Here is a 13,821-nt window from a genome sequence, read left to right on the forward strand (position 1 = left end):
GATCAGGAAGTTTCTGCTTCAGCTCCCCCCCCTACCCCATGCAAATATTGAACCAAAACAGGAGACTACAGATCCAAAATTCTGAATAAAAAGTGGCAAAGACATGAAGGGATAGAAGGAAAAATAGCCAAAAGGGCTTCTGTCATTATTCAGATGTAAACACTGGCAGAGCCCGTTCTATAGAGCACCACATGTGAACCTCCTTGAAAACACAAAACCTCCCCTGAATCTCTCAAGGACTCTGCTCCTTTCAATCCCCTCAGCCACCACGCAGAGGCAAAACTCTCCCAGAGCAAATAGCAGGTTCTCTCTGCAGCTATTTGCTTCTGTAGGCAAACCAGCCAAGAAGACACTTTACCCCATGCATGAAGCAGCCAAGGAAGCTCAGACATTAGGCAGTAGCAAAACATAAGCTGCAATGTTCAGACCTGAGGTATTAAAACAAGTGCTGAATTTCAGGCAGTATCCACTTTACCTGAAAAGTAGAGGTGAGTTCTGGTTAAAAAAAGAGGCTTTGACTGGATTTTTGGGGGTTTGAAGTTGACTATAAAGCAGCAGTACAGCTTGGGAGGACATCAGCTACTGGAGCTGCAGGTCCTCCCTGTGGCTTTTAATCAAGCCATAATGAGATCCTACAATTGCTTGCTTGTGTAATTAGTGAGAGCCTTAACAACTAGGAAGGAAACGCTTATTTAAGTGACTGGTTCCTTTAGATTAAGGATAAAGAAAAGTCTTTGTATCATTTTGAAGGAGTGGCACCTAAATCATGTTTTTAAAATTTCAAGGGAAACTATCCCAGAGGCCATAAAACTGCAGATGGGGAAAACATCCAAGCAAGGCAGTGTAATTCCAGCCTAGGGATCCATGGATTTCTTTGTCACTTTCCCAGAGCTGGGTGGGCACTGTGGTGGATCAATCCCTGGTGGAGAGGAGGAAATGCAGCCCCCTGCTCTTCCTGCCTGATAAGGCAGTGAATCGATCTCGCCTCCCTCCCTCCCCTCCCTTATCTCAGCCCTGGCCTGGATTTCTGTCAACACCCACCCACACTTGTGCAAAAGCGACTCTGGCACTGAACTCTGAGGGCTGAATTCTGATTTTCTCACTTCTGGCCTGCACCCTCAGCCAAGATGGGCAGCGTGGGCACTGTGTGTGATGGCCAAAGCACCCCTGCAGTGTTTGCAGAGCCAACTGTGCAGGGCCCAGCTGCTGGGACTGTCACGTTCAGCTGGATCCCTTCCCCTGCATGCTTTGTTTGTCCTGTTTTTCAGGCTGCAGGTGCTCTGCAGGGCTGCTCTGCACCCTGTCACACTGAGGGATGCATCCAACACACACCTCCAGGCACCAGGGACCTGACTCCTTCTCTGTCCAACTCAGTCCAAAGAGTTCTTATAAAATGAGCTAAAACTAAACATATCCTGATAGTGGAGCAAAAAGAGCAAGGCCAGAACACATTTAAGGCTCTGGATCACCTATCAAGGCCTAAAGCAGGGCTCTAACACAATAAGCAACTAGCTGAACAGCCCTTCCACTGCTGCTGCAGGATAATGAACTGGGAACAATTCTGAGCTTACTCCAGTGGTGGCCACAATATTTTATGGAAGGCAAGTGCCAGCACTCTCTTCTGGTGATCATGCATGACTGTAAAAAGTCTTCACAGCAAGGGAAGAGCAGATCTGAACACACTTGGTTTACTATCTGATAGATCTACCAGGAGAAATGCAGAGGGTTTGAGCTTGAGAAGTCAACAAACCTGAAACTCCAGGTTTTTTTCTGGAAAACATTAAGAAGTAAATGTTTTACAGGTATACATCTGCCCCCAAATTCAGGAGCTTGGATCCAAATGCATCTCCAGAGCTGAACTGGTACCAGGGGCCTTTTTCTGGCTTGACAGAGAGAGGAGTTGTCTCCCCAGGGGAGAGCAGCAAACTCCTCTGTGCACAGATCACCATCCTGGGCCAGGCTTAAGGGCTTGGTAGGCAGGTAGAGAACAGAAAGTTTGTGAAGAACAAGGGCAAACACACTCAGAGACAAGGCCTGATTTCTAACCAGTGAGCAGGATGCTCCTCTGGCACAAAAAGGATTTCTGCAGACAGCACATATGGGTAAAGATTTGCTGCTTTTTCCATTTCAGGCCAAACAAATGGGACTGCAGCGTGTTATGTATATGTACAGGAAAATATTCCAGTTTATGGCATCACTTTCTTCTCCAAGAGGAAACAGAATGAATGTTTAACTCCAGAGACCTCTTGGCAAAGGGGCAGAATTAACCATGAATCATCAGCATTTGTCGACTCGGCTGATATTTCTGAGTCCGCCTTGAGAAAAATGTCTGTGAGGGAACTCAGGACTGTGGAAGCAATCAATAATTTCCATTGCAACCCATTTTAAAGAGGCAAGGCAGAAAACAGCCCTAAATAACATAAGGAACAGGCTGGATGTCAGGACTAGAGCAGAAAATTATTTGCTGCACAAGCCAGGCGAGTCACTGACAAACTCTGCATGCTTGACTCTATTTGTCTATTTGTATAACCCACAGGGGCCTCATCAATGCATAATTTACAGTTAAAAAGAGCTGGGAGAACCACAGGCAAAATATATTGTAACATTTAAAACCACCAGCAAGAGAGGCTTCCTAAATGTTGGAAATTATTTTCCTGTTACATTTGAGAAAAGCTATTTTCCTTTCAGAGCTCCAGCAGTGCCCCTGTGGCATCTGGGGGCTCCAGCAGGAACCTCTTTACCTGTTCTCAGCTGGAAAAATGTGATTGAAATCACGTTTACAGAGTCTGGGATAAGGAAGAAACAGAAGAGGCAAGAAGAAAGAAGATTCTTAAACCACTGTTTTCTTATCATAGCTTACTAATTTGTGTAAATTCTGGCCGTGCCAGGACTTTCTTTGCATCCACCATTTGCTTGGAATTTCAGAAAGCTCTTGGAAAAACAAAACTTTGTGAAGATTTACCCTTCTGCATCAGGATCTAGAATGACAGCCAGTTCTGTGAGCACCAGCCCGGCCAGGTAATGCTGCTGGCGGAAAGGCACAGACAACTCAAACATATTTGCAATCTTCTGGTCTTGGACATTTGTGGAGAACCCAGAACTCTGAAAAAATCAAGTTTCAGAAGCTGCATCATGAACAGAGTCAAAGCTTAGGAAACACACAAGAAGCAGTTTTCAGAATTAAAGACAACCTCATGCCTTTTCCCTTTTCTGTTTGGATCAAGGCACATCTACACTTAAATTCCATCCCAGCTCAGTAACTCTTCCATTAATTCTGTTTGTTGTTACTGTCTTCCCCTGTTAGGAAAGTTAAACCAAATAACCTTTAAAAGTGGATTGGTTAAACTTTTAACTCGAAGATGCTCTTATCCAGGCTGAAGAAGGCTTTAATTGATTTCGTTTACGTGATTTTGCAACTAATTAATCCACTTGAATGACACATTAATTCAAATTACTTTTTCTGAGCAGGCCAGGACTAAGATGCAGAGAGCTCTGAAGTCCCTTGTGTTGCCAGAAAAGGGGTAACACTGGACAAAGTGTTTTCCTTTATGGCTTATTTGTGTTTGTCCAACACAAGAGAGGACCAGGTTGCTAAGGACAGGGTATGGTCACTACCAGGAGAGGGATACGGGCACTCTTTCCTCAATAATAAAAGCTCAAAAGAAATCAGAACCTCTGCGGCAGGAAAAACTGATTTCTAAATAAACACTTCCAAAAATATTAGCCACAGGGACTAAAGTACAGTGATACAACTGCCTCAGAGGATTTCATTCTCAGCTCTGAGCTCAACTTGTATTTCCCAAATTTCTCAGTACCTGGGAAGTGGCTGAAGACACGGATGGTGATGGAGATGCAGGTGGTGTGAGCAAGCTGCAAGGTAAGTTCAAGGTGACATAGTGCTCGTGGCTGCAAATGATGCGCAGGAAGTCCAGCTTCAGAGATGCCAGGTTGCTTGGATTTGTTAAGGAATACACCTTTGAAGACACCTGGAAAATCCAGCCCACAGCATTGCAGTCAGCACCAAAAGAGAGTGTAACTGCAAGGTGAGCCCCCCTGGCACACCCCTGCTCCCCAGAATCACTCCCAAAGCAAGAACTGCAGAGCTTGGTGTCATTAAATGGTCACATCCATGTCCACAGCACTTTTTTTGTGTTAGAAATTCAGTTCCTGATTTGCAGGAGCCACACACATCCCTGACATATCTCTCAATCCAAGATCTATACAGCAGTAGTATTTAAATAACCAAATGAAGAACTGTGGGCTTCACCTGTTGGGGGGTTGGAACAAGATCATCTTTAAGGTCCTTTCCGACCCAAACCATTCTTTGATTCTGTAATTCCCACTTCCTATTGATTTCAGCAGGGAGTTGTGAGAACCAGTGTGATGCACTAATAGCTCCAAGATGCAGGTTGGGTTTTATACATATATTTTTTATATATAAAAATATAATTAATGACACATAATATATGTAATATACAGCAGGCAGCTTAAAATCTTAAATGCTCTTGCTGTTCTTCTGCCCTTACAGAGAATGTTTTAGACTCTACAGGGAAAATTAGTCTAAGTTTAGCCCACTTCTTACTGATCCCCTGTTATCTCCTCTATACACAGCATCAGAATGGATGTTTATAGTCAAACAAAACTTTGTGGTGTAGGCTGATTTCCCTGTCACACTGCAAATGTGGGAGGAGCCCTCCTTATGGGGAAGGACACCCTGCATGCCCCAAAGGATGGAAGAGGAGCTCAGTGATCAACATGATCACCCAGGGTCACCGTGTCCTTAAGAGACTACGACAGTCTGAGCTCCCTCACAGAACCTCCCACTAATTTTTGATTCAATTACTCTGAACGTGGTGAGCAGAGGGAATAATTCTCCCTTCCTGCTGCCTGCCCATTCACTCCAGGGAGTGACTCCTAATTAACAGTTAACAGTGTAATCAGAGAGGCGTAAACCCTAAATCACCTCTGCGAATGCCCTGCTCTAAGACCTGAACAGTGGAATTCTGTGTCCATACTTTACTGTCTGTCCAGAGAAATCTAACACTAACAGGCTCTGCCACGGTTCAGTTAAGCCACAATGTTTATCTGCATTCACCTGTTTGTAGCAGGTCTTAATAAGACCAAAAACAAATCCTCTGTCCATGATGGACAACAAATCATTGAGGAAAAACGCGAGGCTGGTGTTGAGCCGCTCCACCATTTCCGTGTCCTGGAGAGAAGGAAAACCAGAAAGCAGATGAAGAACCCTGTGTGTTTTCAAGCAAACAAGAGGCAGGAGGGCTGGGGTGGCTGAGCTGGGCTCAGTGTAATCGTTTGCCATCACCTTCTGGAAGCGGGAGACTATATCACCAGCGATTGTGCTGACCAGTGCAGACACGTCATCCATGAAGCGCTCCGGGAAACGATTCTTCCTCGGCGCTTCCAGTTTGTCAGCAAAATACAGATGATGCACCATGCTCTTCACCTATGGGATATAAATTACAGCAGAGCCACTTGCAGCTGTGGCTGGCTCTGTTTGAAAGCAGGGGCTGGGAGACATCAGGGAGGTGTTTGCTCACCATCAGCTCGAAGAAGAACCAGGCCTGCTGCAGGGCCGCCTCCCGCACACTCCCGCTGCACACAACCCACTGCAGGGCCAGCTCCTCGTGGAAAAGCTACAGAGTCAAACCCAGAGTCAGCCCGAGCCTCCAGAGCAGCCCCCAACACAGCCCCCATGAGAAATGTCAGCACGGTCCGTGGCAAGTGTGGCAAACAATGAGTTAAGCAAACTAAATAACTGAGGACATGACAGCAGTGGTGGCATCCCATAAAGAAATCCCCAGCTAACAATGAGGGATGAGGTTATGACATGTGATGTGAGAAACGTTTCACAGCATCTCGCTCCAGGATTGAATCTCAAGTGTCAAAAGAATTTTCCACCCGCCCCCAAGAAATAACAACTTAAAAAAAAGGTTGGTGCTCAAATTAGTTTAGTTTAAAAAGTCTACCTTTCTGCCTGGTCTGATTTTCGCAGGAAAAAGGAGTAAAAAGTGGACATATAACGTGATTTGTACAAAGATGTATATTTACTGTGAGAAAGGACTTAAGACAGTAAAAAAGAAACATGGGGCTCAAACAGCTCTTGGATTTCTTTTCTTGGAAAAGACCAACCCACAGACTGACGGTGGCAGTGGCCACGTTTTCTTTACACAAAAGCTCTGGCATTTTGCCTTTCTGACATTGTTTACGAGGTCCTCATTTCCTGTAAGGGAGTTCACTTTCAAAGTGACTCCCATTCCCTTTCTAGAGTCTCTCTGGATTAACACCTGGATAAGTGAGCTCAGCACACTGAGCCATCCAACACATTTTCATTTTGCACACAAAATGCATCATTTACGTGTCTAGACAGTGCTATTCATATTTTTTGAAAGCCAGTAATAAACTGGCCCCAAACACTATGGCCATTAAATCAGACAAGCAACTCCTGATCATTTAGTTCTTCCCAATTCAATTCCAAATACTTCACATTCCCTACAGCCTGGATATTCAGAGGTGTTAAGCACCAGCAGTTCCTAATGACCTCGGGAGGGAAAAAAAAATAATCAGGCTATAAATAAAAGAATAAATTGCATCACGTTTTCAGAATAACTTGACCTCCCTGCCCCACAATACCAATTGTCTCCACTGAAATCTACCTTTTTGGTTGGTAATCGTCCTGTTAATGTTTGTAAGAAACTTGACGTCTCAGTGTGCGAAGACATACGATTACAACTTCGATCCGTAGCCTACGGAGTGGAGATGAATGAATGATGACAGGACATTAAAGTTTGCCGTGGATGGGTTTTGCAGCTCAAGGACAACGAACGTTTACAAAAATACTCTTCCAACTGTAGGGTTTTTACAGCTTTTTAAGCATTCTCAAACTCTTAGGCATTTACAGATTGGGTCTAAACAAAACGACAGCAATTCTGATTGGTTTTAAGACATACAGGTTATTTAAAGAACTGCATGTTCTGATGCACAAAGACAATGCTGCAAAGCATGAAACTTTTCCATCGTTGCATTTTATCAACATGCACAGGTAATACTTGGAATTTCAGCCCATACCTCTCAATCTACCAGAGGCCAAGCGTGGGGGGATGTACCCACAGCCACGCTCTGCTGCCACGGGCAAGGGGAAAATCACTCAAGTTCTGCTTCAGATGGAAATAATTTGCCACGAGAGCAAGTGAATTGGAACTAAATATTTTGGGAAGGCTGATAAACCTGGGAAGGAGGAGCAGTTGAGAGGTACGTTCAAGGCAACCATGCAGTGGAGAGCAGCAGGCAACGGGGGCTAAATAAACTCTTCCTGACTGAAGCTGCTGTAAAGTTTTCATACTTTGCAACACAGAACAATACAATTGGCCCTGGCAAATCACTGCCTCCAGCACTCAAATTGACATGTTTTAAGAGAGAATTTCATATGTGGCAGTCAATTTGGGTTCACAATATTCCACTCAAACAAGTAATGAAGGATTACTGGACAATGAGTACTAAATGCTTGATGAGAATGGCAAAATGGTTCACGACATCGAAAGGAATGGCAAACATGAACAAAACTATGAAGCTGTGATTAATGTTCCCACTTAGAAATGTGCTCCACCTGAAGCTGAAACTAGTGTGAGAGAAAGAGAAAAAAAAGAAAACAAAAGCAGTCACAGCATTTACATTTCACAGACCAGCAACCACTGAAATGAAAGGAGGGGACACGTTCACGCGATCGGAGGTTTCTCATGCAGTGTGGTGGGGTGGTGGGGGACAAGATGAGAATTTGTAAAATCAAACTGAAAAGTTTTCAAATAAACAATTACCAAAAAAAAAAAAAAAAGAAAAAAAAAAAAAAGAGAAACCATCAAAACTGGAATATGCACTGAAAGGAAGATATTCTACAGGGAAACATCAGGGAAAACAAAGGCAGAAAAACCTCTACCGAAGACACCACCTGTGTTGACTCTGCACTTGGGCTGGGGTTGGATCCCCATGGGGCTGCTTTTGGACCACCAGTGTTTACCCAGGAATTGGAGCGGTCCAAGCCCTGGGCATGTGACAGAAAGCAGTTGGGAAAGGAAAGAAATATTACATGTTGCATGCCATACAGTAGTCAAAGTTCAGTCCTTACAAGCAATCAAAGTGGGTACACTGCAAACACATCAGCACTTAGAACCTGAGTTCTCGGGCGCCTGTCGCGACATCGAGTCCAGAGGATTATTTTATATCTCACATACATACAGAACATTAATCCTGTCAACAGCTCTGGTCTGGTCTGGCCTGTCCTGTCTGGAATGCTTGACATTCAAAAACTCTCCTCCTCATGAAAAATCCCACTTGTCTTTTGCTCAGTTTAAACCCATTCCCATGGAGCCAGGTGAGATTTACACTGTGACAGAGGAAAACTGGTGCTGAGATGTGAGGAAGCTCTCTGAGGTCTCCAGCACCTTCAGGGTAGCCCAGATTTCATAAGCTCTACAATTCTTACAGAAATTCTGAGAAACTGAAGAGACTGACTGTCAATCCTCACAGGGTTCCCTGCCTATGGAATCAAAGTCCAGCACTGCTGGCAGAAGAACCTGTGGACAGGATTTCACATGGACACTTGGGCATTTCCTCTGGGCACTGTGGCAAAGGGAGGGAAGAGCACGTACCTTTTCTGGAACCAACCTATTTTCCAAGCAAAACATTTGAAAAACCATCCTGCTTTTCAAAAGCTCAATCTAGCCTGTACTACAAATTCTACTGCAGTGGATCATTTTGGCAAAATCACTGTGGATCCCTCCTTTCTCTGCTCTCTTCTCCTTGAGACACTCAGAAGGAAGGAAAAATTTAAACTTGTGCTGTCACTCAGGCTGCTCCCAAATCAGGAACATTCAGGGGGATGGAGTGGACTTCCCTGGGTCCCAGGAAGCAGCTCTGGCAGACACAGTTCCTTATAAATACCACACTTTGATTTTAACAACCCTCACCTGAGCGAGAGCTTCCATCCTCACCTCTGTTCCAACTTAGGGCTTTTCCCCAATATACAAAGCAAAGGTGCAGCCCATTTCATCCCAGTGATCAGCATCAGCTGCAAAGTCCACCAAGCCAAATCATCTATTTCTCTCAGCAAACTAAAATCCACCTCAAGGTTGAACCTGGTGTGAGAGCTGTAACCTGGGATTCAAACCATTAATCCACCGAGCTCCTCGAGGCAGAGCTCCGCAGTGCTGTAATTTTGCTTAAGATGTCCAATAAAAAAAATACTGAACGCATAAGGAGAGTGTTTTAATCTCAATTACTTTTTGGCAGGAATAAATCAAAGCCCTGTGCCCTGCTCAGCCCCATAAACATGCTTTATTTTGCTCACAGTGATTTAAAGTCGAAAGGGCTTTGCAGAATGCTGAACTAAGCTCTTGTTTTGTAAAATCAGGACTAATTTTGAAAATGCCTTTATCCCCCTCACATTTCTCTCTCAGGGTTTCCTAATCTTGTCGTTCTGCTTCTGAGGATAACAATTAAACACACTGTGTTTGCAGAAGCAAAAGTCATTTTGCAAAAATCTAAAAAGGGAAGGATTCTTTCCTCTTCAGAAAACAGAAGGAGTACAAGAGCTTCTTATTGCTTGGCAGAGTCACTCCAAAGTTCACAAAGCTGTTGTTAAATTCTGTGCTGCCCCTGGGGCTCAACCTGCATCTGGGTCTGTGCAGGAACATAACCCACACCTGGGAAAATCACTGGCAGAGCAATGAAACCCCACAAACGCCTTCTGGGTTTTTCCCAGCACATCTCCAGCATTCCAGGATCACTATAAACATGTCTTTTTGGGCATTTAATGTATTTTCTTTAGTAGGGAATAAAATTTACATGGTTTCAATTCACAAATGATGGCAAAACAAGTGACAGACCTAAGACCTCCTCTGCTGTGACAACAAACAGAAATCTTCCAAATCCTGTACAGAGTTTTCAAAATGAAGTAAGAGGAGATAAAGGAGACTTACTTATACCACACCTCTAAATACCTTACATTAGAATAAAAAATAACGCTAGACTGGACTTTGAAGACCTCCCTCAAACGACAAACACCCCACAATTGGAGTTGTTTTAAAGCAGAAAACTTCCTGTGATAGGAAACCTACCCTTCAAATTAGAATCTATCTATTCCTTAAGCCATTACTTGGAGAAACAACAGGGATTTTTGCACCCTTTTACTCATGTCAGCATCTCAAGAAGTGTCTTATTTTTGTCTATTGATACTGATAAACAGAAATAATTACACTCAACCAAAAGTCTGTATAGCCAGACTGAGGTTAATTCCTGATGCTCAGACTACCCTAAAGGAAACTTTTCCCTCAGCAATTATCCACAGAACAGGTTTTCCTTTAAGGCCTGGAGTACACCTCTGGAAGAAATCTCTCTTCATTTTGTACTGTGACATTATTCACCAAGCCAGCACACGTTAAACTTCTGATAGCCTGGGTAAATTCCATATGCACATCAGTGCCTGTGGCATTTCACAAAAGGTCAGGCTTGTTTAATTAGCAAGATACTGAAGTGGTCTTTAAAATATTTCTTTAAAAGACCTCTAAGTCCAGACTTTGATGTAAGAAATAATCATTTGCCTACCCACAATTCTTCAGCCTCTTATTTGGTCAGCAAATGATGTTATTCATTTAAAATTGGTAACCTCTTCCTCAAACTGTGTTTTTCTTGCTCTAATAAAACCCAGCATCAGCCACGTCAAGCCTGTGTGGTCAGGGTGGCGGCTTTGGTAACAACCTTGCTCCCTAAACTTCCAAAGGAATTTAACAGGTCCCTGAAAGGGCTCAGGAATTCACCTATGTTGGAAGAGTGAAAGGCCATGGTGGGAAAAAGTCTCACCCTGGTGAAGTTATCACAGTTTGAAGAATAAAAAAAAAAGAAACGAGAAAACCCCAAAGCAGCTCGGGCACCCCTCTCAAGGGAGGGAATTACCAACACTGCTTTGTCCTGGCTCATCCCACCTATTTTAGGCACAAAATGAAGGGCTCAGATTGGGACTGTGGTGGTTCTGTGTAGTTAGAAGTCAGCAGGAGGAGATGGATTTACTGAAATTTACTGAATTTACTCTTTACTCAAAAGCCAGAGTACAACCATGCTGGATGCTCTGCACCCACACTGGAATGTCACTTTCTGGGGTGGGCAGCCAGTGTGGGAGTCAGTGCCCCTGTGCTCAGCAGGCCAGACTGTGCCTCTCACCAGCATCCCAGATCCTCTCTGGGCCACACGGGGAGCAGGAATATTCCTGCTGTGTGCAGGAATACACCCGCTATGGACACGAGGAGTAGAGAAACCTGAGCAGCTGAATGCAGAGCAGAGGAGGGGGTTTGGGGTTGGGAGGAAGAGTGGGGTAAGAGGATGCAAGGTCTGGGGAGACACAACAGAGCTGGGCTCAGGATTTGGCTGCTGGCCATGCAAAAAGTGAGGGGGAGACAAATCCAGAAGGACTCCTGCCCTCAGCCCCCACACCTGTGGAAGCAGCACTCCAGGATGGCTCCAAAAGTCAGAGACATTTCCAAGGAGCGGCATTCCTGTGTGCCAACAGCAACAGCTGGGAGAGGGCTGAGGAGGGGCTGGGACACCCCCAAGCGCCTCCCTGGTACTCAGGAAGGACTGGGAGGTGCTGGGGCTCTGGGGGGTCCCCAGCAGGAGAGGATAGGACAGGACAGCCGTACCTTGGTGCCGATGATGGAGCGCACCTCGTCGTCGGGCGAGGTGGGGGTGCCGGAGATGTCGGGGTTGCTGTTGCTGAGGCTGCGCGAGCGGTTCAGGTTGAGGCTGGCGGGGCGCACGGCCGACCTGGCCATGGTGGCGTAGTGCACCGACCCGCCCAGGCCGCCGGGACCTGCGGGGACACCCGGTCAGTGCGGCCACCCCTCACACAGAGCCCTCAGGACACCCAGCCCTGTCCGGTCAGTGCAGCCACCCTTCACACAGAGCCCTCAGGACACCCAGCCCTGTCCGGTCAGCCTGGCCACCCCTCACCCAGAGCCCCTCAGGACAGTAAGGCCTCTCCTGCCTGGTCAATGTGGCCACCCCTCACCCAGAGCCCCTCAGAACACCCAGCCCTGTCTGGTCAGCCTGGCCACCCCTCACACAGAGCCCTCAGAACACCCAGCCCTGCCTGGTCAGCCTGGCCACCCCTCACACAGAGCCCTCAGGACACCCAGCCCTGCCTGGTCAGTGTGGCCACCCCTCACCCAGAGCCCCTCAGGACAGTAAGGCCTCTCCTGCCTGGTCAGTGTGGCCATCCCTCACCCACAGCCCCTCAGGACACCCAGCCCTGCCTGGTCAGCCCTCACCCAGAGCCCTCAGGACAGCCCTGCCTGGTCAGTACAGCCACCCCTCACTCTCAGGACACCCAGCCCAGCCCGGTCAGTCCAGCCATCCATTATCACCCAGAGCCCCTTGGGACACCCAGGTCTCCCCTGCCTGATCAGTCTGGCCATCCCTCACCCTCAGGACACCCAGCCCTGCCCGGTCAGTGTGGCCACCCCTCACCCAGACCCCCTCAGGACACCCAGGCCCTCTCCTGCCTGGTCACTCTGGCCATCCTCCATCACCCAGGCTCCCTCAGGACAGCCAGCCCTGCCTAGCCATTCATCACCCAGACCCCTTCAGGACACCCAGGCCTCCCCAGTCTGGTCACTCTGGCTATCCTTTATCACCCAGACCCCCTCAGGACACCCAGGCCCTGCCCAGTCACTCCAGCATGGGAATTAAAAGCTGTTTTAGCCACAGGGAAGCACAAGGCTCCCTGTGGGATTGTCTTTAGCTAACGAGATGTTTTCCAAACCTCACGCTCAAAACCCACCCAAGGTGGGAACAGTTTTAGGTACAAAACCTTCCCAACACCTCTCAGAGCTTCCCACTCTGTGCATGAACATCCTTTCCAAAACCTGGTTTTCTATGGCTGTCACTCACACCACCTCTTTCCCATCCCTCGCTTTCAGCTAGGATTAATTTATTTCCCTCCTGCATCCAGACACGTGTTTTAGAGTATTTTGCACTCCTGCCTTAAATATATAATGTCTATATTTTATAGGTATACATAGAAATAAAACCATGTAATATATATGTATGTATGTATATATATATACATACATTAAAATATGTAAAATATTATATAAATAATAAATTCAATGACTTTAGGCTCTATTTCTGGAATCAGCCCAACTTTGGTCATCAATTGCAAGTCTTTGTTTAATTGATTAATAATACCCTTTGGATACCTATTCCCTCCAGCCAGTGTTTAAACTTTTGCTGGAACTGGACTAAAGTATAAAAGTTCTTGTGAAGGAGATTGGGAAACATGACAGGCCAGGAGTGCATCACCCCTGTCTCATAGAAAAAACCCTAAAACCCTTTTTTTTGCCATAATTCACGATCCTTCAACAGTGACACTTTTTAATAATCATCAAATGATTAAATTTCTGAATAACATCAATTAAACTCATCTTAAAGTGGCTACACTGGCAAATTAATAACAGAGCCCTGTAGGGAAGCAGCCACACAGCTGGAGCTCAGGAGCACCTGCCAGCAAGTGGCTTCTGCCATCTTTTACCAAACTTGAAATAAAATGAAAAAGCAAAAGAGCTACCTGGTGATGGTGAGTTGGGGTAGGTGTTGGGCAGACGAAAAACATAATAAATATAGGAAGCAAGCAGGCTGTTCCTGCCATGCTGGTCCTGGTTGCCATCCAGGTTCTTGTGAAGTCTGTTTATGATCGATGCCATCGCCTCAAAAGATGCTTGGCCCAGGTTCACTGAAAGCAAAAAGGGAGGAGTTTGG

General features: G+C 45.9%; 1 protein-coding gene across 12 annotated transcripts in view; it reads right to left on the reverse strand.

Moving 5' to 3' along the window:
- The window catches only part of DOCK7 (dedicator of cytokinesis 7), a 96,685-nt gene that overhangs the window by 24,974 nt on the left and 57,890 nt on the right, over window positions 1-13,821 (reverse strand). For 5 of the 12 annotated variants that reach the window (XM_036387766.1, XM_036387765.1, XM_036387764.1 and 2 more), the window contains exons 21-29: window positions 13,631-13,795; window positions 11,706-11,875; window positions 7,952-8,056; window positions 6,675-6,764; window positions 5,559-5,654; window positions 5,324-5,464; window positions 5,096-5,209; window positions 3,816-3,986; window positions 2,963-3,102 (exon numbers count right to left, since the gene is read on the reverse strand). In XM_036387766.1, coding sequence (XP_036243659.1) covers window positions 2,963-3,102; window positions 3,816-3,986; window positions 5,096-5,209; window positions 5,324-5,464; window positions 5,559-5,654; window positions 6,675-6,764; window positions 7,952-8,056; window positions 11,706-11,875; window positions 13,631-13,795 — 1,192 coding nt within the window. Of the gene's footprint in view, window positions 1-428; window positions 476-2,962; window positions 3,103-3,815; window positions 3,987-5,095; window positions 5,210-5,323; window positions 5,465-5,558; window positions 5,655-6,674; window positions 6,765-7,951; window positions 8,057-11,705; window positions 11,876-13,630; window positions 13,796-13,821 lie in introns of those variants that run through there. The other 7 variants (XM_036387768.1, XM_036387767.1, XM_036387772.1 and 4 more) reach the window with 3 other exon arrangements.

Source organism: Molothrus ater, chromosome 9, assembly GCF_012460135.2.
Source record: "Molothrus ater isolate BHLD 08-10-18 breed brown headed cowbird chromosome 9, BPBGC_Mater_1.1, whole genome shotgun sequence".
Classification (NCBI taxonomy): domain Eukaryota; kingdom Metazoa; phylum Chordata; class Aves; order Passeriformes; family Icteridae; genus Molothrus; species Molothrus ater.